The 27,610-nt window shown below is 33.9% G+C and overlaps 4 protein-coding genes across 5 annotated transcripts; 3 read left to right on the forward strand and 1 right to left on the reverse strand.

Moving 5' to 3' along the window:
- Positions 1-849: 849 nt before the first annotated feature.
- On the forward strand, positions 850-4,497 carry LOC126705001 (cysteine-rich receptor-like protein kinase 3). The gene is made up of 6 exons (XM_050403970.1): positions 850-879; positions 2,920-3,034; positions 3,198-3,337; positions 3,427-3,637; positions 3,724-3,958; positions 4,246-4,497. The coding sequence occupies exons 1-6, from the start codon at positions 850-852 to the stop codon at positions 4,382-4,384; spliced, it is 870 nt and encodes a 289-aa protein (XP_050259927.1). The 3' UTR covers positions 4,385-4,497.
- Positions 4,498-5,500: 1,003 nt separating this feature from the next.
- LOC126705007 (uncharacterized) lies at positions 5,501-6,088 on the forward strand. Its single transcript, XM_050403974.1, has one exon. It carries the CDS (start codon positions 5,501-5,503, stop codon positions 6,086-6,088), a length of 588 nt encoding a protein of 195 aa, XP_050259931.1.
- Positions 6,089-11,484: 5,396 nt separating this feature from the next.
- On the reverse strand, positions 11,485-16,964 carry LOC126715663 (uncharacterized). Of its 2 annotated transcripts, none has more exons than XM_050416394.1 (5): positions 16,722-16,964; positions 16,500-16,546; positions 14,051-14,236; positions 13,810-13,849; positions 11,485-11,737 (listed from the first exon to the last, which is right to left on the reverse strand). In XM_050416394.1, the coding sequence occupies exons 2-5, from the start codon at positions 16,500-16,502 to the stop codon at positions 11,655-11,657; spliced, it is 312 nt and encodes a 103-aa protein (XP_050272351.1). In that variant the 5' UTR covers positions 16,503-16,546; positions 16,722-16,964; the 3' UTR covers positions 11,485-11,654. The 2 variants fall into 2 exon arrangements, with proteins under 2 accessions (XP_050272351.1, XP_050272349.1); XM_050416392.1 differs by having other exon boundaries at positions 16,500-16,551; positions 16,722-16,961.
- Positions 16,965-23,187: 6,223 nt separating this feature from the next.
- LOC126715664 (uncharacterized) lies at positions 23,188-27,373 on the forward strand. The gene is made up of 6 exons (XM_050416395.1): positions 23,188-23,366; positions 23,461-23,585; positions 24,275-24,371; positions 24,479-24,588; positions 25,473-25,547; positions 27,087-27,373. The coding sequence occupies exons 1-6, from the start codon at positions 23,297-23,299 to the stop codon at positions 27,135-27,137; spliced, it is 528 nt and encodes a 175-aa protein (XP_050272352.1). The 5' UTR covers positions 23,188-23,296; the 3' UTR covers positions 27,138-27,373.
- Positions 27,374-27,610: the final 237 nt, after the last annotated feature.

Below are 27,610 nucleotides of genomic sequence, written 5' to 3' on the forward strand. Positions count from 1 at the left end.
TGTAATACCGTAGCAGTTTACATCTTGCAAACTTTGAAGTTAATATGAATTTTCTTAATGTAAATAGTATGATGTATTATTATTTTTTTCATGTAAATGATGAGTATAATTTGAAATGATTAATAGACCTATTTTGTAGGATCTCATTCGATGCATTTGATCTCTTCTATGGTCTTTATATTCTTTAAAGATAAATCTTCCTATGAAAATTGTTTTGCATGTATTTTTTATCTTTCCTGTATAGGATCGTTTTTTTTACCATTCCTATCATTGACTTTTTTTTAAAGAAAATATTATGTAAATGGTATTTTGTGAGATAGTATATGCTATTTATCAGAATTTTTTTTGTTATTAATAATTTTAAGAATATGCATTTGTCAATTATTTCATCAACCTCAGGAATCTCAAGATTTATATATATTTTTGTTGTACTGGTCAATGACAAAGAGAATTTGCCTACATAAATTGCATAGAACATTATTAGTAAACAAAAATGTATTGAATTGAAATTTAGAAAAAATAAAGACATGCTTTCATGAGCTTGAGATTTCTAGAAGTATCATTTGCACGTGGGAGAGGTGAAAGAGAGTTTGTAAGTGGGAAAGATTTTTGGCTTTGATCTACCTGGGTCATAATATGTAAAGTAATAACCGGGCTTAAGTTTTTCATAAGGTTTGGTTGGTTTCTAAAAAGTAGCACATTTTGTAGAAAATAACATTTGGTATAATTGTTAAAAGTGGCCCATATTTTATATAACAGTAAAAAGAAGTTACAATGATCTATTGGTTAATAGTAAATAGACTTAATAAAAAGAGGTTAAAAAGGCTAAATGAAATATTAGAGCATCACATGGCAGAAGCTCATGCACTCCCGGATGAGGTTTGCACTTTTATGTGTATATATATATATATATATATATATATATATATTGATTATCATCACATGAGTTTGTAAATAATCTGTAGTAGCTTTTGTATATTTCAATATAAGTTGGAGGAAAATGCAAAAACTATTACAAATTTTGCGACATAAACTTTACAATGAATCAATGATATGGCAATGAATATAATTGTTAGGATACCAACAATATATAAATGAATGTCTTAATTATTATTATTATTTTGATTGGTGATATATCAATTTATAATAGTTATAAAGTAAAAATTGTAATATCCTCACCGTTACCATAATTTGAATCTATCTATATATCCACCGACACATCAAGAGTTTTGTAAGTCGTTACACTATCAACAACAAATAATTTTTTTCCCTTAGGCACAATTTTTTTTTTTTTTTTTTTTTGGAGAATCCTTAGGCACAAGTTAAGTGAAAATTTTTGTCCAACCAGTTTTTCAAATGTCCTTAATTTGGCTTGACCAATCTCTAGTTCTCTCAACCAAAATTCCTAGATTTGCACAATGAACAACTTTCTTTTGACTTCAACCTCACTTACACCAAATAATCACAAATTAAAGCGTATACAAGATGAAGTATTTGGTAAATGATAATCTACAACTAGTATGTGGTGTGTTAATTAATCTCTTTCTTTCCTACATAAATGGTATATTATGGCAATTATTAGCAAAGCTTTCGTTCACTACAACTTTCTTACACTACTTTCGTGGTTGGTGTGTGGGTCAAGGGCTAAAGTTTCCCTGTGGCGTACGTTAAGGCTTACCACGTTCTCTTTTCCTCTCGTTCAAAATCAATATTCCTGAAATGGAAAATATCAACTTCAGGGTTTTCTTTTCCTTGTTCAAAACATTCTTGAAATGGAAAATATATATAACTTCACGAAAAATCAACTTTTAATTTCAAGCTTTGAAAAACAATATGCTTTTGAGAAAGATTAATTTACTTCCGTGTTTCTAAAGTGTTCTTTGAGGACTTGACCACACACTTTCTATATCTAACAATGCTTTTCCCCCCACTATTTAGATTTCACATATTATTCTTCGGCTTCAGTTTGCCCACTTAAATTTCTTATAAATACCCAACTCTTTCAGCCAAACACAATGAATTAATGTTTACATTCCCTACCATTTTTATTTTATATCCATGTCCAAGTCCAACCCCACTCAATCCCAGTTAAAAAATAATAATATAAGAAGAAGAACTGGTTGTGAGAATCAGTAAGTGGGTTTGCTTGTGACAAGCGTTTGGCCAAGGGGGTCTCTAATATTAGTTCATGTACTCCAAAGGAAGAAGGAAAGGGTCTTGAATGTTGGTTGTTACATGAGGTATTCCACTCAAAAGTTTTAATGGTGAGTTTTTTTTTTTAAGCTCATTAAAGCAATTAGTCTTACCATTTCCTTTATGGAGAATTTGGCCTTCAATCTTCATCCAAAAATTTTGAGAAGCTCTTTATCTAGAATTCTCTATGAACATATATCAAATTGGTAACTGCATAATCACTTTGTTGTTGTTGTTGTTGTTGTTGTTGTTGTTTTTTTTTTTTTTTTTTTTTTTTTTTTTTTTTTTTTTTTTTTTTTTTTTTTTTTTAAATTTAACCAGAAGCACTTCATTATTAATATGGTAGAAAACCCCTTCAAACATAAATAATTCCACTACTGACCCCTCAATCAATTTGTATAATTATCTAGTCAAACAAATTAAAATTCTTTTTGTGTGTGTGTATATATATATATATATATATATATATATGTTTGTGGGTATTACAAAGTGCTTTAATTAAACCCCTTCAAACATAAATAATTCCACTACTGACCCCACAATCAATTTGTATAATTATCTAGTCAAACAAATTAGAATTCTTTTTGTGTGTGTATATATATTTATATATATATGTTTGTGGGTATTACAAAGTGCTTTAATTTCATTTCATTTTTTTTTTTTTTGGTAAAATAATTTAATTTCTCATGAATATTGTTTACTGATCAATATGTTAATCTTTGTTAGGAAATCTCTCTGCTAGTCCTTACTTTGGCTGCAACAACTTTAGCTTCGGGTCTTGTGTTGATTATCACAACTGTTGTTTGTATTGTTAGGAAGAATGTATTGAAGAAGAGGAAAGGTAACTATGCTTTACATTTAGATTCTGAAGGATTACTTGTGATTCACTTTTAATCTTAAGCAGTTGTTCAGCTAATCAGCCAAATTTACTCATTCAAAAGGAAAAAGATTATGTCTGACTTATTGAGTTAATAAATAGCTTATTCTTCTGGCATTTATTTCAGAGAAAAAGCAATTAGGGGGTCTGTTGTCCAACTTATACAAGTCCATACTAAATTTTCCATATGAAAGTCTAGAATCGGCCACAAATTACTTCCACAATTCCAAAAAGCTGGGAGAAGGGCGTTATGGTTCAGTTTACAAAGTAACTTCAAGATTCAAATTCTACATTATTTGAGGGAATAAAAATTTTGTATATGAAATCAACCAGGTACATTTCTTTGTGTTAATCAGGGAATTTTACCAGATGGGAAAGTTGTTGCTGTTAAGAGGCTCTTCTTCAAAAGTAAACAAACTGCAGATGATTTCTTTAATAAAGTCAATTTGATCAGTGGCATCAATCATAAAAATCTAGTAAAGCTGTTGGGATGCAGCATTACAGGTCCTGAAAGCCTTCTTGTTTATGAATATGTGCCAAACCAAAGCCTTCTTGATAACTTTTCTGGTATTGAAATAATCTTGAACTCCTGTTCATATAAGAATATTAACTTTTCTTATTCAGTTCATTTACTTGTGCGCCTTTTGAGTCAGTTAAAATTAATCCTCAGCTGATGAGGTGGGATGTAAGGTATAAGATCATATTGGGTACAGCTGAGGGCTTGGCCTATCTTCATGAGGAATCAAATTTGAGAATTATCCATCAAGATTTGAAATTAAGCAATATTCTACTTGATGGTGATTTTGAGCCAAAGATTGCAGATTTTGGACTTCTTAGATTATTTCCAAGACATGAGGTAGAGGCGAACGGTATGACTATGTGCACAGGGTAAGTGCCTAGACATATTATCTTCCCATTTTGCACCTTTTTCTGTTTTGGCACTACGTAGGAATGTGTAACTTAGCATCACTTTTACTAGGAGCAAATGTCTTGTCATCTACTTTTAATTTTTGTTATGCAATGATAAATTAATACCATTCACCATAGGGGAAAAAATTTGCAATTCTGTTACTCTTTTCTTCTTTTTTGTCATAGATGACAATTTTCCTTATTGCTATGCAATATTAAACCTATCATCTCTAATTATATTTCCATTTCTAAACGTGCATATTTAGATGTTATATAGCTCCAGAGTATGCTATTGCTGGCAAACCATCTGAGAAGGCAGATGTTTATAGTTTTGGAATTATTGTCCTTCAAGTTGTATGTGGAAAAGGAAATTGGACTTTCAGAAAGGTAAATCTTTTTACCTGAAGTATCACCAATTCATGTTTTTAGAGAAATACTTTCTTTTCTCATGAATCAAGACTGAAATCTTTAACAAAAATTTCCTTTTTTCTTGGGGGGGGGGGGGGGGGGGGGGTGGTGTGGGGGTGGGGTGGGGTTCTTTATAAGGTTTGGAATCTTTATGAGAAGGGTAGGCTATGTGAAGCTGCTGATCCAGTCTCAGAGGATTATTTTCGGAATGTGGACCCTTCCCGATTACTTCAAATAGGGCTGCTTTGTGTACAAGTAGCTGCAGAGCTAAGACCATCAATGTCGGTAGTTGTGAAAATGCTAATCAATAAAGATGAAATTCCTCAACCAACGCCTCCACCTTGGGTTAATTATTGAGCATTGGAGGAAGGGCCAATTTGTTTGACACAGCATGACAGAAGAAGTTTGATTGAGCCTAGATGAACATTTTGCTTCAAAGACAACCTTACTATATGTTCTTTCATAGGAACCCCATGTCACCAGGTGTTGCTGTTGCCAACTCCAAACTCATGACTTTTCAGAATTTTTTTTCTATTGTGTTTCCTTCTTGAATTAGTGCAGAGGATGTTTTGCACAAAAGTTTAATTCATCTTGACATTATTTAGTTTTTGAAGTATGACTGTTTGCTTAAGGTATGTGGAGAAGCAAGGTCGACAAATGATTAAGCAAACTATTGTTACATCAAGATTTTTTGATCTTAGATGATTTAGTTTGAAAATGATATTTGAAAAGCATAATTATATTACAATAAAGGATCATATACTGAACGCATTAATGCAATTGCATTATTGTTAAAAAGATTTCATGATGGTTACATATTCTAAGATTTTATTGACTTGTAAATTTGGTTTAATCATTTCTCATATTTCACTCGTGCAATAGTTTCATTATATCACCTAGATCTAACATCTAAGGTTACTACTATTTTTTTTTTTTTTTTTTTTTTTTCTGTCCAACCATAACTTCAAGTTTTGGGAATAAGCATTTTGAGAACCCTCTCCTCTAGGGTAGGAGTTTCTCTCTCTCGTTGGGATACGAGACTTTCTCCCTTAGGTCTGACTAAGGGTTTGTCTTTGCTTCAGTTTTAACATTAGTTAGAGAGCTTATTAAGATATGGCTGAAGAAGTAATACACAACCTGGGAAGCTTGAAATTAACTACAGAGGAGGAGGAAGTAATAGCTATTTCAGATGAAGGCAGGCAGGAAGAGATAGAAAGCTGCTCTCAAAGTTTAATCGGTAAGCTTCTCACTTGCAAACCTTTCAATAAGAGAGCAGCCCAAAGTACCCTAAAAAGAGCTTGGGGTTTGGAGAATAAAGTCCAAGTAGTGGAGGTTGGAGCAAACCTTTTTCAATTCAAATTTCAGACTGAGTTTGATATGGAGAGGGTTCTAAGAGATGGGCCATGGACTTTTGATAATCAAATCCTATTATTAGTTCGATGGAAAGCTGGAATGACTGCCGGTAATGTTAAGTTTGAATCAGCATCCCTTTGGGTGCAAATTTGGGGAGCACCGTTTGATATGGTCTCCCCAAAAGTAGCAGAGGAAATAGGCAACCGGTTAGGTATTGTGGAGGAAGTGGAGAAGAGATCAAAACAGGACATTCCTGGTTTTTTTATGAGAGTTAAGGTGGCCATTCCCTTAGCCAAACCCATTCGGAGAGGAGCGTTTCTAGCTGATTCAGGTGGACAAAGAAGCTAGGTAACTTTTAAATATGAAAGACTCACTCTGTTTTGCTATCATTGTGGGTTGCTCGGCCATGACCTCAAGCATTGCGCCAAATATTTCGCAATGGCTAAGGGCAAGGGCAATGGGGAAGTGGAGCACCAGTATGGGGAATGGATGAAAGCATCTGGAAGCCGTGTCCGTTCTCCAAATCGCAGAGGTCAAGCTCGTGAATTGGAAGATCATGGAGATGTAGAAAGAGGAACGGTGAGGGAGATGATGAACAGGGGCGGCGGCAGGGGTGTGCCAGATAGAAGGGATGGAGATGACAAAGGCATTAATGATGAAAATGACAAGGAAATTAATGAGGGAAACGTGAGCATTGGGACTGCTCCAGAAATCTTACCGGCGAATCCCGTGAAGCGTGGCAAGCAGAGTACGGAGATAGACAAGTTGAAGGAAGTTGATGGGCCATGCATGAATGGGCTGGATGCAGGGGCTGGGCCTTTAAATGAAGGTGGAAACAACAAGCCTCAGGGAAATGAAAAACAAAGAACGTGGACCAGGCTTGCCCGTATGGACCATGGGCCTATGGAGGCAGCAAAAGAAAGCTCAACACAAATTCTAGGCAAACGTTCTCACCATGCACAGCAGCAGTAAGTAAGTTCTCTTATTTTAGATGAGCACGTAGGAAAGAAAGCTAAAACTGGGAATGTTAATCAAACATCTGAAACGGCGGGGGTGTCGGAACACCCTCGCCGAACACAATGAGGCTATTAAGCTGGAACTGCCAAGGGCTTGGGAACCCTTGGACAGTTCGAAACCTTTACGATATCGTGAGGGATGAAGCTCCTACCGTCTGTTTCCTCATGGAAACCAGACTTGATAAAGAAGGTTTTAAACACCATTGTAGAGAATTAGCTTTTCCGAATAAATTTATTGTAAAAAAGCCTCATTCTGGTGGAGGATTAGCCCTGGTTTGGAAAGAGGATGTGAAGCTAGAAGTTTTTAATTATACAGATAACCATATTTTGACGAAAGTGACCGAGGGGTCTGGTTTTCAATGGTTCTTGGCTGGCTTCTATGGCTGGCCGGATGGTAGTCAAAAACACAAGTCTTGGACCTTATTAAGGCATCTATCCTCAATTGTTAATGGGTCGTGGTGCTGTGTTGGAGACTTTAATGCATTTCTACATGCCTCGGAAAAGCTAAGTAGCCACCCACCTCCGGTGAAGCATATGGAAGACTTTGGGAATGCACTAGAGGAGTGCCATTTGATTGATTTGGGGTTCCAAGGATATAAATTCACTTGGAATAATAAGAGACCAGGTGCTGCAAATACTAGAGAAAGACTTGATCGGGTGGTTGCAAATAAGGAATGGATGGACTATTTCTCAACAAGTTCGGTTTTCCACAAATTTGCTCATGCATCGGATCATATGTCTATTATTTTACAGACTGGGTCGGATTGTAAATTCAAAGGCAGAATGGCTCGGGGGTTCATGTTTGAAGAAAGGTGGCTGTTAGAGGAGGATTGTGGTAGGGTGATTGAAGAAGCTTGGTGCCGTGTAGGATGTGTGGGGTCGCCTATGGCCAGTATTAGCACTAAAATAAAATGTTGTGGGGCTGATTTAAATTCCTGGGGGTCGTCTAGAACAAAACCGGAGGTGAAGGAAATCAAAAGGTTGAAGAAAGTGCTTGAAAGACTACATGAAGATGACCAAACTGAGGCAACCAGAACTGAATTTGTGGCAGCCAGTAAACAACTCGATGATTTGTTATTGAAGCAAGAACTTTATTGGGCGCAACGATCCCGCTTGGCTTAGTTAAAGGCCGGAGATAAGAATACTAAATTTTTCCATTCTAAGGCCTCGCAACGGCGTCGTAGGAACTTTGTACATGGCATTACAAATTCTGATGGGGTTTGGGTTGAGAAGACTGAAGAGGTAGCAGAAGTGGCAGTCCAATATTTTGAGAATTTGTTCTCCTCTGGAAGGTGTGACCGGCTTGAGGAATGCTTGGATGCAGTAAACCCTCGTTTCTCTCCGGAGATGCTTAATATTTTGTCCAATGATTTTGATGCGGAGGAGGTTAAAAGGGTGATTTTCCAGATGGGACCGACCAAAGCTCCTGGACCGGATGGTATGAATGCTTTATTTTACCAGAAATTTTGGCATATTATCGGTAATGATGTAACTTGTGCTGTGCTGGATTTTCTAAATACTGGTATTTTGTTGCCTGAATTAAATTATTCCCATATTGTACTCATACCTAAGGTTAAGTCTCCGGAAAAAATGTCTGATTTTAGACCTATTAGTCTATGTAATGTCATTTATAAAATAATTTCTAAAGTGCTGGCGAATAGGTTGAAGTTAATCTTACCCCAATTAATTTCTCCTAACCAAAGTGCTTTTGTGCCGGGGCGTTTAATTACGGATAATATTCTGGTGGCCTATGAGACTTTGCACTCTTTGCATGGTCGGAAAAAGGGCAAAAAAGGCGCGATAGCTCTGAAATTGGATATTAGCAAAGCGTATGACAGAGTTGAATGGCCTTTCTTAAGGGGTATGATGATCAAGTTGGGATTCCCGCAAGGGTGGATTGACCGGATCATGAGTTGTGTCACCACCACATCTTTTCTATCCGTCTAAATGGCAAGGCCTATGGGAATTTCAGACCTTCTAGGGGTCTTCGCCAGGGGGATCCACTTTCCCCTTATTTATTTTTGCTTTGTGTTGAGGCCTTCACATCTCTACTGGCGAAGGAAGAGGAGAATAGTAGGATTCATGGAGTGTCCATTAGCCGATATGCCCCTTCTATATCTCATTTGCTTTTTGCGGATGACTCTCTTTTGTTTTGCCAAAACAAGTAGGAGGAAGTGCAAGTGATTTCTGAAGTCCTTGAGTTGTATGCTGTGGCCTCCGGGCAATGTATCAACTTCGAAAAATCTTCGGTTTTCTTTAGCACTAATACAACGAGGGTGCAAAGAGATTGGATAAAAAATAAGCTGGGAGTTCAGGAAGTAGAGAAATTTGAGTCCTATTTAGGCTTGCCCACTTTGATTGGCCGGTCAAAGTATCATGCCTTCTCTTTTCTTAAAGAAAGGGTTTGGAAGAAGATTCAAGGGTGGAAGGGAAAGCTATTATCTAAGGCGGGGAAGGAAGTCCTAATAAAAGCTGTGGCCCAATCAATTCCTACTTACACGATGGGAGTGTTTCAACTTCCAATGAAACTTTGTAATGAACTTAATATGATGTGTGCTAGGTTTTGGTAGGGTCAATGTGGAGATGAAAAGAAGATTCATTGGAAGAGTTGGGAGTCCCTTGTCCAGCCAAAGAAAGGGGGAGGTCTGGGGTTCAGAGACATTCGAAGCTTTAACCTTGCAATGTTGGCAAAGCAAGGATGGCGAATGTTAACTGATCACAGTTCTCTTCTATATAGGTGCTTTAAAGCAAAATACTTCCCCCGGTGTTCATTCCTTGAGGCGGTTGATCACCCAAATAGCTCATATGTTTGGAAGAGCTTACTTGCTGCTCAGCCTATTTTGAAGAAAGGATGTTGTTGGCGGGTTGGTTCAGGCTCTTCTATCCGGGTGTTATTTGACAAATGGCTGCCTGACCATCCAACTAACAAGATTCTAGTCACTCCTTATGATGTTGGGGAAGATTGGTTTGTATCGGAATTAATTGATTGGGATACCCTCCAATGGAACCGTGCCTTTATTGACATGGCTTTCAATAGGTTCGATGCAGAAGCTATATACCGGATCCCCTTGAGTAGGCGTTGTGTTCCGGACAAGCTTTTCTGGCTGCATAACAAAAATGGGAGGTATTCGGTGAAATCCGGTTATCATACAGCAAGGTTTTTGTGGAATGAGCTGAAGCAGGAGGGTGGGGGGTCCAATCCAGTGCCAGGCAGCGAAATTTGGGCGAGAATCTGGAATTTTCGCCTTCCAAATAAGATAAAAGTTTTTATATGGCGTGCTTGTCACAACATTCTTCCAACGCTTGAAAGGCTTAAGCAGCGGAGGATTATTGAAAATGATATGTGTCCCATTTGCATGCAAGATTCTGAAACTATTATTCATGCTCTTTGGGAATGTGGTGCAGCCCAGGACGTTTGGGCTGGCTGCTCTCAGCGAGCTTTGCAGAAGGGGCTGACTGCCCAGTCCTCTGTTCTTCAGCTGGTGGAGGGGCTAATGCATAGGCTGCCTAAGGATGATTTTGAAGCTTTTATGGTGCAATGCTGGCTGCTTTGGCATAGGCGCAACCAGGTTGTGCATGGGGGTCTGTTGCAGGAGCCGAGGGCGTTGATTGATCGGGCAAAGTGTTTACTGGCAGAGTATAAGGAAGCTCAGGTGCTACTGTCTCTCCCTGCTCCTGCTGGTCCGTGTCTGGGTTGGCAGCCACCTGATAGTTCAACGTACAAGTTGAACTTTGATGCGGCGGTCTTCTCAAACGATTCAGCTTCTGGTGTGGGCGTGCTGATCAGGAACGTCGGTGGTTAGGTGATGGCTGCCTTGTCGTCAAGAGGACTTGCGGTCTTGGACAGTGATGAGGCTGAGGTTTTAGCATGCCGTCGTGCCTTGGAATTTGCTGCTGATGCTGGATTCTCGGATTTAATTGTGGAAGGAGACAATGCAAATGTGATGAGATCCATTGTGTCATCTCAGGCTGATTGGTCTCGACTGGGTGCCATTTTTGATGATGTCCGCTGCTTGGCTGGTAGGTTGCGTAGGGTGGAGTTTAGATCCATTGGGCGTACTGCTAATGGGGCTGCCCATTCATTAGCTAGATTTGCTAGAAATATTAGGGAGGATGTTGTTTGGTTGGAGGAAGATCCTCCTCCAGCCCTTGAAGCTTTACATGTAGACTCAAATTATTTGTCTTTGGAATGAAATTGGTTTGGCTTTCAAAAAAAAAGTTTTGGGAATAAGCGTTATTTCCCATTAAGCCATTACACTACACCATCCATTACACCATCTGACATCATCATAGAAATTTAATATTTTAATCCAATGGAGTCAATACTATACCCAAGACTGTTTTGGTTTCGATTAAAGAAACAAAATATTTCAATACCAATTAATACTAGTGTATCATTTTGAAATTACATCTACTTTTACACACACATAAATTACAATCCACACATTATTCTCTTCTTCAAATAACCCATTTTCATGTCCTACAAACACATTCTTATTAATATCAATAATCATAATGTTATTATTATCTAATACCTTTGAAAATCAGAAAGGTGATTAAGTTTGTAAACAAGGCAGTTCCAAATTTTATGCACTATGCAGTGAAGTCTATACCATAAGGTATTTTTTTTTTTTGTGAAGTACAGGGTCACCTTTTCATAAAACCTACCATCGGAACCTAAGTTACTTAATCCTTCAGTAATATTAAGCAAACTTCAACAAAATCATATTTTCTACACTAGGCATGCATTTCTTGAGAAGGTGTACAACATTTTTTAATCGAGAAGTACAAGAATACTTATTGGACTCGAACCAATTGACATTTCAAGATGCCATTGATTGATTAGAAGGTACAGTAAAGAGTAAATTCTTGGCAAAGTTAGAGCCCTCCGGGTCTTTTTACCAATTGCCAGTGTCTGCATCCCGTGATTGGCAAAAATCATTTGGCCGCACAATGTCTACCTCCTCGAACTCATTATCATCTGGAAGCAACACAAGAAAGCCCATGATAAAGATAGTTTTAAACAAGTACAGGAGTTAGATCACAGATGGAACTGAGGTGATCTCCAAGAATTATGAACTAACTTTCCATAAACTATAGGCATGGATTCTACTTCCAGAGTGGCAAAGTATGATTCCCAGTTGATATTCATTGCTGCCACTTGATTATACAACATTTTCTTGAAGTGCACCCATTAATTTTGTATATAGAGAGATATTTTCTTTCCTCTAAATAAACTCATACATTTGTATGGAGAGGGGGAGAGAGAGAGAAAATCTTAACCAAAATGGACCTGAACTACAAAGAAATATCCACTAAACTACTACATCAGACAAGCTCTTCATAAATATCTTCAGTTGCATAACACCTTCCATTATTATCTGACACCCACGAATATTCTTAGAATGCAAGTCTTAAAATTTAACAACTACTTTCTTCTTATATGATTAGATTTCATGAAGTGTAAAGAAAATATAACTACACATTTCTACATCCAATCTGGCCACTCAGTAAACATAAGACATAACAAGCAACATCTTATCAAAAAAAGACATAAGAAGCAATATGATGAGCAAACACATCAAGACCAGATGATCAGTTTGGATGGTTTGGTCTCTACTTAAGTTCTCCCAAAAATAGAATCTTGAAAACAAGTCTAATAGCCCGTCATTGATACCTCAGGTTCATATATATAAATATTATATTAATCAAGTTTAATTCTAAATCTGAAAATCAAAGTTTGCTAGGTTAACAAGTTGTTTGTCCTAAGGAAATTGGGCCTTTGCCTTTTAAAGCATGCAATGAAAACCAAATTGAAGATGAGTAACATCTTTAGATCCTTTCAGGGCCACAATGTTGCCTAGCCCAAGATATATGTGTACAATGGCACTCCCAATAGTGAGAACAAGCAAAAGATAGAACTTGTAGTTTTAGTATGCACATTTATCATGACACTATCACTCAAACAGATATCTCACATTGCTATTCACTCAAGTTCCTTGGGTTTTCTTACTATTTTTTTTCTTTTTTAAATAACTTAATCCTATGATTATCCTTCTGGAAAAATACACAAGCAGATGTTAGTAACAGCCTTTTTCAGAATTTAAGGGTCCAAACAACTAACTGACTTAGACTGATGTCCTATTAAAGCACTTCACTGTTCTAACAGCCTGGATTGGAGCGTTGCTTTTAATTCTATTCGCTGCTCTAATTTATTAGATATGTTTGAGCATTGTAATTTGATAGACTGATGTACTGCTACTCGAGTACACATCCGATGTACATTGGTATATTCCTTTTGATCAATAAATTTTCATTAGTTACCCAAAAAAAATAAAAAAATTCACGACCAGCAAATCTAAGATGGTCCACATTGGCTAAGATAACCATAAGACCCATATTATATAAAGAAACACTACCCACCAGAGCCCCCAAAATTTGTCCCAATGTTACAGAACCTATGAAAAATTAAAACCTCATGCATCCTTGAAGAGACATAAACTTGTTCATGAGCTATGAGAGCCACCTAACTAACTGAATCACAATACTTTCCAACTGCTTATCCTCCAGCATGAAAAAGTCAGGTTTTCTAAGATTAAAACTGTTAACAGGTCAAAACTACAATAGAAAAATTGGACTGGTGGAAGCATCATAGATGAATAGATTCATGGTGGACATGTGCAAGGACGGGCCATGTTAGGGTACCAAAATAAAGCTATAGTGTATCAGTTGACTTCTTACCTTTTCAAATGGCAAATGTTATACGGGCTCTAGCTAAGATTGCATTTACTCCCCTCATTACAATAGTGTAGTGAGGCCATGGTAGGAAGTGCTATTTGAGCTAGAGTTCATTGGAAAATATTAACATCTAACCTTTCAACTATTTACTGCTAAAGAGTAGCTTAGTATAGTACAAGGTGAAAATTATAGAAATTCAAACAATTGCAACTTAGCTGTTCAGACTCCTATCAGCAACATCAAAAATGCACAAGGGTACCCAGTAGTACATAGGTGATGCATAAAAATCAGAGAGGAAAGAATGAAGAAAACCACCTTTTCTCAAGGTCAGTGCCACAACTGAATCATTTTCAACCTGAAAAAGACACGATGAATGTATTGACAAAATTATAACATATTTAAAGCTCATATGATAAAAGATTTTAGGGCATTGCAGGTGCTTCTGAGTACTAATTTCTTAAATACAAATAAGGATAAAAAAAAAAAATGAAAAAAAAAAAAAATATATATATATATATATATATGCACACACATATATACACACACAGGATTATACCTTATGATCTGCCAATGTCTTTGAATCCTCTAAAACTTCCCCAGTACCAACTAGGATCAAACGCTGATTGTTAACTGGTTGATCGATGAGGACTTGCAATTTCTCCTTTATGTCTAGAACTGTTTCAGTAGGATCACACCGTATGAAGTAAGTTGTCTTACTACGCTTAACACGGATATACATAGCCTGTACAACAGTTACAGTATAAATCAGAGACTAAGTTGCGAGGACACATAGGAGTATAACTTTTTATTCTTTCAGCAGGAAAATGAAAAACACTAAACATAGCTAAAGTTGCTAGAAGAAATAGATATAGCAAAAACTGCAATTAAAGCATTATATACTTCATTAGATTTGTATTTTACATTGCCTGTAAAACATGACCTAAATGCCTTCAATGCTTTCACATTATAAAACATCTTCTTGATTAATACGGACAGTAATGCTTTGAATACAACATAAACATGACAATCCTTTTCTTGAACAATGAAATTCAATGAAACAAAAAGGTTATGACAAAACATCTTAACTTATTTTTGAGATGGTGAAATTGACATCAATGGTTTACATAAAAAGTATAAAGATTAGCAATAATCCCTTTCTTGAATAACAATGTAAGGAAAAAAATTATAACAAGTAGGAAGAACTTAATTTCTATTTGTGATATAATGGACACATAATGTAGTATCCAACTCATATATCAATGGTGTTGAGATTGAAACATAAGAAAATATATCTTTTTAGTTGCCTGGAACCCGGATTATACCAGATCATTATGTTTGCAGTCCAATAAAGCAAGTCAATATGCTGCATTTTGTAACTACTCAAGTAAAAGCTGTAGAATATCTTGACTTCCTCTAGTTAGGTAGAAAACTACTTCTAGTATAAGCCAAAATTAATTTCAAGATGGCCATTTCTTCTTTTCATTGTTAAGTTATACACGCACCTTGTGGATCTTGAACCCTTTGTACTTCCCATCAATATTCCTTTTAAACGAAACCATTAATTTTGTCTTGCAAGAATAAATGAGCTTGAACTTGAATACAAGCTAGCTTAGTAATGAGGGCCTAACAACAAGAATGCATGCAGCATAATAATGTAGAAGAGGAAACCTTATATTTTTGCTCCATGATCCCTTAACATATGTCTGCCTTTCAATATAAGTCAGGGTCCGCTATGTAGCTTCTTAATATTCAAACTTGATGGCATACACCAAATTTTGTTTGCCCATCATTCCACCCCTGTAATAGTAAGTGTTCTATTTTCCACTTATTAGATGCCTAAAATTACATAAAATCTAGCAGTTAATCCTCTAGAATAACTTCAATCTTCATACCAATCATTTTTGTATAGCAATTACTTCCTTGTTGGACCTTCAGGATGAAAATCTCCATCAATGTTACCTGTCTTAGGGTAGTTAGTCTCATGATTACTCTTCTAACCATTTTTTCCTCCAAATTATTTAGGTGAATGGTATGCTACCTTCCATATCATCATTCATAGATGTAGAAGTTGTAAGAAAAAGTAAAGCTTCTTAAACCATTAACTACTCATACATCATCGACTGGTTACATCCCGTTTACTTGTAAAAACATAATAACAACTCCACTCAGGAATAGTTTCATCTAAGCACAAACTTGTTTAAGTACATAGAATTTGTACACAAAACTCACACCACAATTTCGTATCAAAATTCATTCATCTACACCCCTAGTGTAACAAGTCTCAGTAAGTAACCAATATCACAACAGCAACAAACATTTTTGCTTTCTTCTAACACTCCAATTTCCAACAACATATATAGCAATAACTAACCCTCATCATTCATAAATTTTTTTAAAAAAAAAATAAATAAATAACGTAGGGAACCTTTCTAAAGAAGACCCATTTGGACTTGCCTCTAGCAAGTAAAACCTACAGGCAACTGACCCCGCCTGTCATAACCAGTTGTCAGGCAGTCAAGGGCATTCACCGCTAACCAGCTAAACAGTTTATGCTCATGCCATCCTTTTGACCCTATACAAGCTTATACATATTACAAAGAACAATTTTTATCTCAGCCTATGAACCCACATTTAAAAAAATTTCCCTTTTTTGTTGTTGTTGTTGTTTGGGTAAGTAAGCCTAAAATGTACCATATGTACTAAAGAAGACCCATTTGGACTCGCCTCTAGCAAGTAAACCCTACGGTCAACTGACCCGCCTGTCATAACCAGTTGCAGGGCAATCCAGGGGCATTCACCACGTTCGGGCTAAACAATTTATGCTCATGCCATCCTTTTGACCCTATACAAGCTTATATATATATATATATATATATATGTACCCACATTTACAAAATTTTCCCTTTTTTTTTTTTGTTGTTTGAGTAAGTAAGCCTAAAATGTACCACATGTACTAAAGGTCAAACATTTAATCCAAATAAAACGCAAATTAAGAATGCACATACCATATTTGACCGTACACCAAAGATGATCGAGGTACAACGTTAGAGACCTGGCCTGTTCAATACCCATAGAGTGAGTAAAACTAAACAAGTTCATATAGAAAGATCGAATTTTGGGTTTTTTTTTTAGTTCTTCAATTTCATGCTTAGTAAAGCGTAGATTGTGAATCAAAGTAGAAAAATAAGAATTGTAAGTTTAGGTTATTAAGAAGAAAAATTCCAAACCTGATAATTGGTGAAATTCTTTTTCTGGGCAATTCAGGTTTGTAAATCTACGTGCTCTTCCGATTTCCACAGAGAGAGAGAGAGAGAGAGAGAGAGAGAGAGATGTAAATCTGTCTGATTAAGCTTTCTGATTCCTCGAAGAAAAGTAGTGTTTGGCTGAAAGGAAAAGACTTTCACACACTACCCAGTACCCAACTTGGTTAAGTTAAAGCTCACCGTATAATGAAATAAGAGAAAGAAAACCTATAAACTTAGAATTTTCAAGAGTCATGTAAAGCAAGTGACTTTTTTTTCTTTTTCTTTTTTCAATTAATTCTTTTTGAATTTAATTTTTATCTATTAGTTATATAAAAAGCGGCAATACCACTGCGGTACACTTTCTTTTTTCTTTTTCTTTTTTTCTTTTTTTTTTTTTAAGTTTTGAACAATGGCTACAGTGCCACTTTGGTTTATTCAAGTGGCACTGTAGCTATAGTAGGTACAGTTTTTTTTTTTTTTTAGTCTTCTATTTGTACTTTTTTTTAATATTTATAAGAACCCCATGTATATTGTTATACTAACACAATAAATTTCACTATATTTTTATAATTATTGAAGTGTCAATTTTTTATAAGTCAAAATAAAATAATAAAATATGAAACTGTGATCAACCACAACTGAAAATAAATGTTTTGTGAAAATTTTGTGACACTTATTAGATGAATGTGTAAAAGCTACCGTACTTTTAGTTTGTTCAATATATACTATTCATCTCTTTTATTAAATTTTTTTTCAGTCATCGATTTGTACTCTTTTTTCTATATATAAAATGAGCGGATAGGGTTATAAATAGTGTTACGAACAGTATTTTTGGTTTAGTAACTTGCCCTCTCCCTCCTTTTTTTTTTCTTCAAGTTCACCAACTTGGTTTGAGCTTTTTTTTTTTTTTTTTTTTTAAAGGATCTGTACATGTTTACTTTGTACTTGTAATATAAACTTACATTGTATGCACACAAAAAGTAGCAAATATTATATATATTTAATAAGCTCATGAACAGTGTTATGAATAGTATTTTTGGTTTAGTGAGTTGCCTTTTTTCTTTTCTTTTTCTTTTTTTAATTCCTTCAAGTTCACCAACTTGGTTTGAGCTTTTTTTTTTTTTCTTTTTCTTTTAAGGGATCTTTATAGGTTTACTTTTTACTTATAATGTAAACTTACATTGTATACACACAAAAAGTAGCAAATATTATAAACAATTGCAAAAAAAAAAAATTGTACAAATTTTGCAAATGTGTACAACATTTGCCAATTTTTATGTGTTTACAATATAAATTTACATTGTAAGTGTATTGTATATTTCTATATATAAAAAAAGTGAATGGGAAAAATTACAGTAATTTCGTTACAATAGTTTTAGTTTGTTCAACTTTCACTATTTTGCTGGCCTTTTTTTTTTTTTTTTGAATGCATAAAGTTGTAGTATATTTGCTATATTATTTTTGGTTTGTCCAATTCACGTTGTTTCACATTATAATAAAATATTAACATCACAAATTGGCACGATATTTTCACAATTGTTGAGGTGTTAATTTATTATAAGTCAAAATAAAATAATAAAATATCATACTAGAACCAATTACAACTAAAAATAATAGTATTGTGAAAAAGAAGTGTTATATCCACAATAATTTTCACAATACTTTCATAACAAATCAAATATGGTAAATTGTTATTGGTTCTAATTTAATCTTACCAATGAAACTACTTTTTTACCCACCAATAACAACTTGTAATAACCTATTACTTATGATTTGTTGTGAAAATGTCATGGACATAACATTTTTTTTGTGTGAAAAATGTTAAGACATTTTTATGTTGTCACAATATTTTCAAAACTGCTGAGCTGTCAATTCTTTACAAGTTAAAATAAAATATAACAAAATTATAAAAGTATTATGAAAATATTGCGCCATTTTTTGTGTTTTTAGAAATTTTTTGTTGGTTTAATCAACTTTGTTGAGCCAAAATTCACCACGTACAATTTTCTTGGGTTGACTTTTTGTATATTTTTTTTTCTTTACATACAATTTTAAGTGGAAACACATAGTTCTACACACAAAAACAAAAACTTAGGAAAAAAATATTTTTCATCATTTATGTTTGGGGTAGTTTACAATTCTTCCTTAAAATTTAAAATCAAGCAATTTTTCCCTTAATATTTTAGAAAAGAGCAAATATGTCATATTGTTATTCTCTCAGTTACTCCCACTAGATTTTAACATCCTAAAAATTTTATTTATATATTTTGAGTTTTAAATGATAGAAATTCTTAGAAATTTAGAACATGATATTAGGTGTTTTATTTGTTATCTAAAGAACATTGAGTTTCTAGGTTTAAATTTTCAAAACTTATAATTTATCGAATGAAAAATTCGATGACACATGCCTTTTTTTTTCTTTTTTTTTAATTTCTTAGCAAAACTCAGTTGTTTATTGTTGGAAGATGATGATATTCATTATCATTTTTAGAAGTTTTTAGAAAGTAGATATATTGTCTTTAGTAAGTAGGTACTAAAAAACTATTATAGTTAAATAAATATTTATATGTTAAATAGCTATCCTAACTTTGTGGTTGATCAAAATTCTTATGTGAATGAGATTAACTTTTTACGACATAATTATCAAAATTCTTAAAATTAATGTCTCTTTTGATTAATGTAAATCTCTATATACATTAAAAAACAAATGATTCATATTTTTGTTTTGTGATACAAATAAAATCTAGAATTGACTTTAATTACTACTTTGCACGTGTTGCCCTAACTAGTGTTTTTTTTTTTTTTAACTAATGAAAGGTGCATAAGAAATTATAACTAAATTTTGATTTTTCATTCTCTCAACAAAAAGTAAAAAGTTTGCCCAATTTCATATAACTTGATTTTTTTTTTTTTAAATACCGTAAATTGTAAGAAATTAAGGTTGGTAAGATGGTAAAATATAATTATGGTAAATTACATTGACCATCCTTATGTTATATGCTCTATTTTTTTTTCCTGATACCAATTTTTACTTACTAATATTAACGAAGGTTGTTCACAATTTGGCTAAATTATCTATTAAATTTTCAGATTGTGTTGTGTTGATGAAGGATGTTCCATCACCAATTTATCATGTACTTCAAGCCGACATAGCTAACTTGGTTTAAATAATATTAGATATCTTGTTTCCCAAAAAAAATATTAATGAAGTTTAATAATGTGACAACAGTGAACATTACATATTGAGAAATAATTTTTTTTTTTTTTTTTGAATTGTTTTATCCTGACTTTCTTCTTCTTCATCTTTTTTTAATATATTTTTTTTTAATTTTTTGTAACCAATGGCAGAGCACGCTTGAGGAGGGGGGAAAGTTTTGGGGGAAAAAATGATAACATATGTAATTTTTGAAGTTTTTGACAATTTGGCCACTAAAAATTTTGACTTACCTACTCCTAAAATATTAAGAACTAGTCTAATGAGTCATTATCAATTGTTTCTTGTATCATTGGTCTTTTATTTATAATAATAAAAGGGCGGAAATTTGAATATGTTCCTCAAAAAAAAAATTAAAAAAAAAAAAGCATTGTATTTGTTAAAATTGACTTCCATTCTTTCAATTGAGAGAATTTTGGAATGGGTTTGAGTTAGCTTAATCAGTAAACCTTTTTATTATAATGGATGTAAGCTTCCCTACAACAAAATCAATTAATGCCTTGACATAAAAAATAATAATAATTAGCCTCATTATTTGCGCACACTATGTGACTTTTTTTTTGGTCTAGTGTCATAATTTTTCATTAATCTCAATTTTTAGATTATGACCAAACAAAAAAGCCTTAAAGCTGTCATTTAACGATGTCAACTCAATTTTTTTTTTTTTTTTTTTTTCATTCTTGTTGTTACTTGTTAGTGCAAAATGAGCAAGATGTTTGAAACTCTTGGCCCTCTTGGCCAGGAATGGTGTTTCAGCAAAATTATGGATTCAGCAAAAACTAATATACAAATTAAAAAGGCAAAAAATAAGAAGAAGAGAAAGTAACCAAAAAATGTACCTACCAAAAATCAATATGAACCAACCATGGAACCTTTATCTTCTTTGTGGGAGAGCACCAAATGTGGTGCGTGCAAGTAGAATTCTTTTCAAAATTGAATAATATTAAAAGAAAAGAATTAGAGAGATATATAGTTCTAACTTGTTAAAACTGTTTTTATTTGAATTTCAATTAAAATTTGAGGTGTTTAAATTTGCATGCAGTGTTTCAATGAGGATATATAGCAGTGCCTAAATTTAAAGAATAGATAAGAAGTTTTAGTAATAGTTTTATAGTTGGAGTGTTTTTTTTTTTTTTTTTCCAAATTCAAAATAAATAAAAGGAGATTTGAGAAGGTAAAACAAAAACAAAAAGGTGAGATTAGGGATTAAGAAAACTAAAAAAAAAAAAAAAAAAACCCTGAGATTAGGAATTAAGGAAATTGGAAATTAAAAAAAAAACAAAAAAAATTAAATAAAAGAAACCGTGAGTCTTAATAAAGTTTGAAAAAAAAGTGTTGGAACGTGGTCTTCAAGGAAATATACAAAGTGGAATGAGAAGTGTGGGGGCCAGTTAGTCAGGAGGTATTATTAAGGCTGTACGAATTGGGCCTATGGCCTAATCCGAGGACATTAACTAATTCAAGAATGGCCAAATGAGGTTATAATGGGAATGGTATAAAGAGAAAAATAAAGATAGTCCAAGACAAGTCTGACACATGTTCGAGGAGAAAAACCATCTCGGGAACAAGGATCCGAGGTCAATAAGAGTGTCATATCATCCTAGACCTTCTTCAAGGTTACATCATAATTAGGAGTTGGACATTGGACAAGGGGTAAGTAAAGGGAGGCAACAAATATCTTCAAAAACTGCTACCTCCACATTAAATGCCTCCCAATTAACTCTCTGGCCGCATTAATGTGGAAGTGATACCTGAATAGTGACCAATCAGCCTTACAACTACTATTTGATGGTTCTGGGAGATGTTGGATGGGACAAGAAGGAGCTCTTAGAATCCAACCTACACGTGTATGGTAGGGATAACACCAAAATTGCAATATATAGCACGGGAAGGTGACCTAAAGAAGGGATCAGAAAAATCAAGAAATCTTTGTAAGAATACAGTGAACTCTTGTAGTTTTGTCCAAATACTGGATATTATAACATAAGCTCCTCAAGCCGTGCCGAGGATAGATTTTCTCATCTACTTGTGTTCAATAATCTTAGTTCAGCAACTTTTATTGTCCATCTTTTGGAGTAGAACTAGTTCTTTCACCCGAGCTCTATAAATTTATTGTTTGGGCTTGTTGGGCTTAAACTTAATCCTACACTGGGTCCAATCCAAATTCAGTCCTTACAAGAAGTTTTTATTTTTATTTTTATTTTTATTTTTTTGGATAAGTTTGTTTTAAAGATATGAATTAGTAAGAGAATGTCTTATTTTGTAGACATTTTAAGTGGAATTAAAGATATATTTTTACCGGGTTGTCCTCAAGTATTGTCTTGTTAAACATAGGATTTAGGAATGTTTCTAAACTACATTAAAATTCAGTCCAAAAAGTGGAATTCTATTATAAATACTTAGATAGAATAGATGATAATAATAATAATAATAATAATAACTAGATAGTATAAATATAAATAATAATAACTAGACTCATCATATGCACTTTGCGCATGCGATGAATTTTTTTTTTTTTGTCACAATTTTTCATTCATTCTAATTTAAGGTTTTCATATTTTCTCATTAATATTACGTCTTTAGAATTTATAAGTGAATAACGCAATTTAAAAATCAACAAGAGAATGACCCTATTTTTTAGGAAATGTTTTAGTAAGAGTTAGAGTTATATTTTTACTAGATTGTTTTTTAGTTTTGTCTTTACTTAACCATAAGGCTGTAGGGGCATTTTTGAACAAAAAAATTATGATCCCAAACGGAGAAGTCCTTTAAATAATAGTATAGATTAAGTGAGCGTTTGGGTTCAGCGTTTTTCTCCTGCGTTTGCGTTTCTGGTGTTTCACGCCTCTTTTTTTTTTTTTTTTCCTCCACGCGTTTCAGTTTTAGGGGACAAAGTGCACTGTTCACACACTGTTTACGTACTGTTCTTAGGACCCACAACTACTTTATTCAGAAAAAATATTAAAAATAGGTCAAGACACTATTTACACATTTAAAAATTATTTTGTTACAGTATTTTCAGTTTTTAAATAAAATAAACTGTATCCAAACAGACTAAATAGAAGTATAGAATATGTATAATCCTAAAATGACATAAATTAAAATCATCCAGAATCTAAAATAAAAGATTGATAGGACCCACACATGGAATGGGTATTTAAGTTTTAAAAAGACATCCCAGCTAAGCTAACTACTGCGACCTACCCGAGGAAAAAAATGCATATCCTTATTGTGGAGTGTGGACAAGTATTGTATTGTCTTGGCATTTTGGATCTTCACTAAGTACTGTACTTAGTTATTAGCCTCTCCTCCTCATCACTCCAGCAACCTTAATAAAACAAACATGGGAAACACATCATCAATGCTTACTCAGTACGACATCGAAGAAGTTCAGGAACACTGCAACCACACCTGTACCACTTGCTAACAAGCTCTTCTAGTTTTTATTTTTCATCTTTTTACACTTACTGATTGATTTGGTTTTTTATTTTTATTTTTATTTTTTAGTTTCGCAGCAGGAGATAGTGTCACTGTACCAAAGGTTCTGCCAACTCGATCGCAATGGCTCTGGTTTCATCTCTGCTGAGGAGTTCTTGTCCGTACCTGAATTCGCTGTCAACCCTCTCTCTCAGGTCCTAATCTCTCTCTGTCTCTGTCTCTGTGTGTATAAATTTATGTCTATAAACATGTATATGTATAAAGGTTAATGGTGTGGCATCTGATTTGAAACACCCACATGAGATTAAGGTACTCTAGAGTTCCTAGCTTCATTCCATGGTAGAGTTCTTCAAATCATAAACCTTCATTCTACATCATCAAACATTAATTAGCTAGATTGCGATGTCTATTTATGTTATTGATGACATGGAGTTACTCTAAAATTTTTTGAGGATATTAATCCAAAAGGAGTTATATGTTTGTATCATGTGTGTATGTATGTATGGTCAAAGGTTGTGATTAATGCAACAGTAAAAAAAAAGTGAGTTTATTCAAGTTAAGGGAACGGAACAATGTAGAGGAAGACAAAAAAATAAATCAATAGAAGTAATAAAAATGAAAATGTCAATTAAGGAAGTGACGGAGTGTATGACTTCAAATGGAATAGAATGGCGAAAAAGAACACGTGGCTGAACCTATAGTTTATTGAGGATCAGAATCCATAGCCGACCTCAAAATATTTGGACTAAGGCCTCTTGTTTTGTCTGTATGTAGGTGTTTATATGACCATGTGCATTTGTGTGTGTTGGAGGTACATATTTGTACATGTTTGTTGTGTGCTATTTGGTTACTCAGATGGTGTGCTTCATTATTCATTTTCCAGAGATTGTTGAGGATGTTGGATGGATTGAACTTCAAGGAATTTGTAGCATTCTTGTCTGCATTTAGTCCTCATGCCACCTTGCAGCAGAAAGTTGAATGTAATGACTCCTTTTTGTCATAGTTTTGTGAAGTCATATTTCTAGAAGTTGCGTTTGACTATTTCCTTCTTTTGAATTTCCATTTGGTGTCTCTTTTTGTTTCCTAGTTATTTTTAAGGTGTATGATTCGGATGGCAATGGGAAAGTCACATTCAGTGACATGTTGGAAGTTTTGCGGGATTTGTCAGGACAATTTATATCTGAACCACAGAGGGAGGTCAGTTCTTGTTAGAAAATCCTTGAAGAATGTATCATCTAAATAATTTCCTTCCATCAAAGGTGTGGGGCTATACAATTTATAAAAGAAAAGCTTACTTCTTTTAATGGCTCAGGTCTCCAATAGTGATAGGGTTTAATTGTTTTCTTTTTGGTAAATCTTGGGCTTAAAAGTTTTATTCTCTCTGTAAAGTGAATTGTGGTGGATTACTGATCACCTGAGGTTATTAACATGCCAAATTCAAACTGAGTTAGTTTGATTATATCCAGTGGTCTTTTGAAATATAGATCTAGAACTTGGAAGTATAGTGGTATTTGAAATTTTAAACTTCTAATGTCTTACAATGATCTCCAATTGCATGGTAAGTGATATGGTTTGCAAATTGTCCACAATATGAAAATGAAAGCAAGAAAGGAACATTAAAGGACAAGGAAAAGATGTAAGAAACTATTCTTGAAAGTTGAGTCAATTGTATAAATATTATGTTCTTGAAATTCTAAGCATTTGTCTAATTTAATACTTCTTAAAAATGCTGATGCACTTTGACAGATGACTTTATACTATTTTTCTCTTTGTATAAGATGGGTGATGATGCAAGAAGTACCCTATATTTGACTAAAAATTATGCCTTTTTTGTAAACCGATAGGGTTTGCAATTTAGGTTTTAGTTTCTTATGGAAATTCTTGATCTCATTCAAATTGGTCATTTTGTATACATATTGCTGATCTGGAACAGCATCTCTGATCATGAATTACAAAAAGCTTGGAGATCATATTAGTTACTGCAAATATAGGTTGTACTTGAACTTAAAAAAAGTGTGATAATTAGATCAGCTGGTGATATATCCTTTTTACACGTGTGGATTTTTTGGTGCCTGATACAGCAAGTTCTGACCCATGTCCTTGAGGAAGCAGGCTACACAAAGAATTCTTTGTTGGGTTTGTCTGACTTCATGAAGGTACTATGTAGTTTTATTTCAAATAAATTCCTTTCTATGTGAGCTTTCATCAGAAGTTTGTTCCAATTTCTTTGCATAATTTGTTTAAAGACAACCCTGTGATTATGTTCTTAAAAAGTTTAGCTTAATACTTCTTTCCTACATATCTAATTTAATTCAATCAAAGTAGGGGCATATGTTGAAATATTCACCTATGAGTGTTGCGGTTGTAGTCAATTCCCACATCAAATAGTAGTGACAAAAGTGAGTGGCTAGCATAACATTTTTGGCCCAAACCTACAGGCTTAAGCTTTTAGGATTAAGGTGGTGATCCAACATATTGTATCAAGCCCTTGCAAAGCGATTCTCTGAAGCTATTAATTTCAACTCTCAGAAAATCAGGAACCCAATAGCATGCACAGAGTCTTTTAGGTGGAGTTATTGAAGAGTCTATTGGGGATGTCAAATGGGGAGTTTCACAATATTGATTTCACATGGATTAGTATGTACAGATTTTAGTGGTTTGCATTTTTACTTCAATTATATAAGACTCAACTTCAATTTGTTCTCTGGAAACTTTATTCCAACTAAGCATGACATGGTTTTTTTCCCCCCTTTCCAGGGGGAAGGGAGGAGGAGAAATATTTTGGTGTAGGAATTCTATTACTATTTTATATCTCTATCGTGATCATTGGTGATTACAGAATATTAGTATACAACTCAGATTTGGTTAATATGATTTACAGGTACCATAAGAGTCTGATATGTTTTCCTTTTCCCATTATTTTACATTTTCTAGTTTGAATGATCTAGTCAGTAGGGTACATGGTAAATGTACATTCCTGAGCCTATATGGGAAATCCCTTGGAGGGAGTATCTCTTCCTTTGTATTGTTCAAATCTTCTCAAACTTCAAATGTACTTTCTTTGAAATATCAACCAGTACTGCATTTACTCTTAAGAGTTAGCCTTCCTAAACTTGAGTCTCCTATTTAATTTAATGCTTTATAAAAGTTTTTAATTGTGCTTTTTTCTAATCCTATTAAATATTATATACTTGTTCTAAAATTCCTTTATATGATATGTGAATGCTGTCAAATAATTTTGCCTCACTGCATTCACATATTTTTTTTTGCTCAGCAATATCTATTAAAAGATCATCTTAGATATTCCTTCCCATTGCAACCATCAGGTGTCTCTAAATAGTGAGTCCCATTTCTTATGAATTTTTGGCTGAGCACTTTGGGTATTTTTCATTATGTTGACCAAGTAGGTGTGTTAGGTTTGACTGATTATCATTTTATGTTGTTCTTTTTTATAGCTTACTTATGTTAACCGTCTTTTCCTCATAAGTTGGTGTTTCACTGATTCAGTCATTTTCTATTATACTTTTTATAGCTTGCTTCATATAGGGAACTTTGATCAAATGTCTTGCATGATTGAGTGTGCACAGGATTGGTGTTTGAGGGGATTTGAACCACAACCCCTTTTGTATTTAGATATTAATTTGTTTACATTTATGCAAGTTTTCTTTTAAAAGAAACTTTGTCTTTTGTTACAGATTCTTGGCAATACTGGTTTGAAGATGGAGGTCGAAGTTCCAGTGGATTAAAGTGAGGGTAGTAATAATTTCTCATTTGATTGTGTTCCATTATAGTACTTGTATTGCACCATTCTGCTAATGGAACCATGGGCAAGGCAATGGTTGTAAATGTACCTAATTAATAAACTTGGAAGATCTTAAAAATATGGTAAACTGTGAATAACTTTTCAATTTTCAACTTGGGAGGATAGTTTAGACCTCGTTGGTTGATTTTATAGCGAATTAAATCAACTTGTTAAGTTAAACGATTATGTAATCAATTCAATTTTCTGTTTAATTACCACAGTAAAGCATGTTACCAAATAATCAAACCCCATCACTAATTGCTACCTCCACCAGAACTTACAGTTTTGATCCCACAAATTGCTCAAAGCGTTTTAGACTCTTCTAATGTGAATTTCTTTCACAAACCATGTTTGTGACTTCAAGAACCTCTTGTAGATTTTATTTCTGCAGCAAAGCTTGAAATGCATCCGTGGCTT

The sequence above is a fragment of the Quercus robur genome, chromosome 2, assembly GCF_932294415.1.
Source record: "Quercus robur chromosome 2, dhQueRobu3.1, whole genome shotgun sequence".
NCBI classification, from domain to species: domain Eukaryota; kingdom Viridiplantae; phylum Streptophyta; class Magnoliopsida; order Fagales; family Fagaceae; genus Quercus; species Quercus robur.